We start from the raw sequence: 3,454 nt of genomic DNA, 5'->3' as shown, positions 1-3,454 counted from the left end.
TTTGTTCATATTTAATGAAGGTTAATGCATTTGTTATTTATCGTCTATGGTATGCTGTTTTTCACTGCTAATGAACTGAGAACCGTTTCAAATCAGATGTGCACAATGTTGAACCAGAAGCTTTAAAAAAACTCTCGAGTCCCTGATATATATTTTCATTTTACGCTTTGTACAAATGCCAAATACAGTTGTATTTAAAATGATTTTATCGAAATGAACATTACCTAATTGTTAACAATTTTTAAGTAACCTTTTTCTGCGTCTACCTGCAGTTGTTACCACAGCACATACACACAGGTAGCGTGTTCATATTTAAAGTTTCATTCATAATATATTACCGCAATAACTCTTTTCAGTCAGTATATTACCCCTATATTTTGGCTGCAACGGGTAACTTTATAGAGAGAGTCGGCGTATTTATATAAAATACTCCTGTCATCCCTTACCACCTGACTGCCAGTGATATAGCGAGTACCCGCTCAACCGTAGGCAGCTGTGACAATGAGCTATGCGTAAAAGTTAAAAATAACCAAAAAGGGCATCTACGATTCAAGATGGCGACACTGGGTATGCTGTTGGTACTCCTGTCCACTACAGGTGAGATTTACTAACAGTTCTATATCCTATGTCAGCTAATTATACCACCATAATTTGTATTACTTGATGGACGACAGACGACGTCATAGATGGTCTCGTATCAGGCTCGTGTGTACCCGTTCTTGTAATTAAACTGTAGTCGGTCTGTAATCGACGCATATGTGTAACAGTTTTATAAAGTCCTGTTTATTACAAAGTCGTGTGTCGTTATACAGGTGCGCCCATGTCTTCGCATACATGTTTACATGTGTGTCCTGCAGCATGCTTCAGTATTCCTTTACAACAGCTGGCCGACCACTACTTTAATGTCATTTTATATATATATCACAATTCCGTATGTGGTTTGTTATTGATCGGCGATACGCCTCGGGACACTTACCGACTACCAACCCTGTAATAAACAGACGTATTTGCTTTAAACATCTACACACAGGTATTTGATTTGGATGCAAATTGGCCTCGGTACACTTACCGACTACCAACTCTGTAACAAACAAGACGTATTTGCTTTAAACGTCTATACAGGTATCTTATTTGAATGCAAATTGGAGATATACTATGCACATAATTAACTGACAATTACGGAACTGCTAACAATATCATACCCCGGGTAGGGTTTGTTTCCACTATCATAATTCCGGAAAAATATTTGATAAATTCATTCAGACCAGTACAATACATGACAAATCGTAAACGGAAATGTTTTTTTTTCTTTGAAATGAAATACATATGTTGATTTTGAGATGTTGAATTTATCAAATCTTTAAATACCCGTTAGTTAGACACGATCGTGAATGAGGAGCGACCTTCTGTTGACATAAACAATGTCAAAAAATGAAAATTGATGAACCCACAGGCACCCCAGAGTTGTTGATTTAGCGAAGTCAAAGCGTATGCACACATCACCGACCATGCTTGTCCTACTTTACTCGGGCCCAATATCCGACGCTTAGCTGTTAAAGCGTTTTGGTTGCTTTTCTATTGTGAATGCAGGACAATAAGTTAGTGACTGTATTTCAAGGTTCAATCGGAAAACGTCTAATATATATACTTCGGGTAATATATAGAGTAGAAAAAGCAGCTGGTGAAGTGTGAACAAATCAACACCTCGCAGATATAACTGGTGTTCATGTAGGGGATGGTAATGCGTTGTCAAACTGAGAACGGTTAAACTGTCATTAAGTCTTTCGTTACTTTGTAGAGACATTTGAAGTGACCCCTTTACTGCTCATTCTAAAGAATATTTATTCTTTTATGGTGGTGTATGTATTGCGTGTATTCATTTAACATTTTGAAATTATGATGCTGGATACGATCTTATCCGAGATAGGTCATTTTGAGTATTTTAAGTATTGTTTTAGTGTGTCATATTTACTTTAAACATATTTTTTCCTCTTTTTTCTTTTTTTTTTAAATTTGAGGCAAATTCTTACGTCTTTATTATTACCATTGTTTTAAAATATATTTTGATGTCTACATAACTATCGGTGTCTTGCACGGATATATGCTTTATGTCTTCATTGTTATCAGTGTGTTGTACGGATATTATTGTACGTCTACATTACTGTCAGTGTGTCACGTATTAATAGTGTGGATACGGCTGTTCTGTGCAGTAACATATATCCTTTCGACGGCCGCTATTACATATCGTTGCACAGCCAGAGCGTATTAATACGCACCGAAAAATTGGCTCTCTGAGAGCCGCAATAGTTTGTCGTAGAAAGGCCGTGGATTCTTTTCCAGTATTTGCTATAATAGTCGTTTTAAAATTGGATTATTTAATAAGTGCGTTCATCAGAAGGAGTATTCTGTCTATGAAGGCGTTTTTTAAAACATTATCAATTATTTCTTTTTAGTTTTTGTTGTTTTCTTTTTTTATTTAGATCGCATTGCGTAATTAAAAAGCAATGAAAAGTAATATTTTATATTCTGACAAAAGTTACTTTTTGACATTCCATATTTTTGTGTAAATAAGTTATTTTTTTCCCGCTAATATAAATAATATCGTATACAATTAACTGAACATACATTACAAAATATTTAACAACGGAGAATAAATGTTAATTGGAAGTTAATTACAGTTCAGTAATTAGTCTCAATAACGCATGAATACGTTATGGACCTCCTGTTTATAAATGCATATATTGCTCGTTTTCATCATTTTTACGCTACGGACCTCTTTTAGAATTTGAATATTCGCCTATCTCGAACACAGCTACAGCGGTTATATGCGTAAAAGTAGAATCATGGTAGAGCAGCTTTTACGTACCTAGACGTATCTATCCATAATAAGTGTCTTATTGAAACTATTACAAGATGAAAAATTTCGTATTTGTACGCTGCGGGTGCTTTATGCAATATGGTTTAATAATAATTTCTTACAGAACTGTACCTTGTGAATTTGCCGTATTTTTCTTTAAATACGGATATATACGTCAGGGTTTTCAAACAGTTGACATTTGCTTTGTTTATGCACGTACTTACCAGGTGTATTAGCGATTCCTTGTATATTTTCTAGTACGGATTTATACGTTGTAGTCCTCGGCAGCTAACCGATATAGTGCTTCAGTACGGATCAGTACACAGTGGGTTTAGACAGTACTAATTTGAGTACGGATCAGTACGTTGCGGCGATATGTAGTACTACCAACGTTGCGTTTTTAGTACGGATACTTACTCTCTGGTATTATGCACCTCATTCTTTTTACTAATTTGCGATACGGATTGGTACGCTGTGGTTTATACAGTACCATAAGTTTGTGTGTTAATACGGATTTTTACGTTGCAGTTTTTATAAGTTTTTCATATTTTGAGTTTTCAGTACGCATTGGTACGCTGTGGTTTGATGTAGTACTCT

General features: G+C 35.4%; 1 protein-coding gene across 2 annotated transcripts in view; it reads left to right on the top strand.

Moving 5' to 3' along the window:
- Positions 1 to 491: 491 nt before the first annotated feature.
- LOC110457287 (PE-PGRS family protein PE_PGRS16-like) overlaps positions 492 to 3,454 on the top strand; it is a 10,037-nt gene continuing 7,074 nt past the window's right edge. Inside the window, exon 1 of one of the 2 annotated variants that reach the window (XM_021508492.1) lies at positions 492 to 597. In XM_021508492.1, coding sequence (XP_021364167.1) covers positions 555 to 597 — 43 coding nt within the window. In that variant the 5' untranslated portion in view covers positions 492 to 554. The remainder of the gene's footprint in view (positions 598 to 3,454) is intronic. The other variant, XM_021508491.1, reaches the window with a different exon arrangement.

Source organism: Mizuhopecten yessoensis, unplaced genomic scaffold, assembly GCF_002113885.1.
Source record: "Mizuhopecten yessoensis strain PY_sf001 unplaced genomic scaffold, ASM211388v2 scaffold9073, whole genome shotgun sequence".
NCBI lineage: Eukaryota > Metazoa > Mollusca > Bivalvia > Pectinida > Pectinidae > Mizuhopecten > Mizuhopecten yessoensis.
Note: the sequence above shows the minus strand (reverse complement) of the source record. Positions and strands in the feature narration are given on the sequence as shown.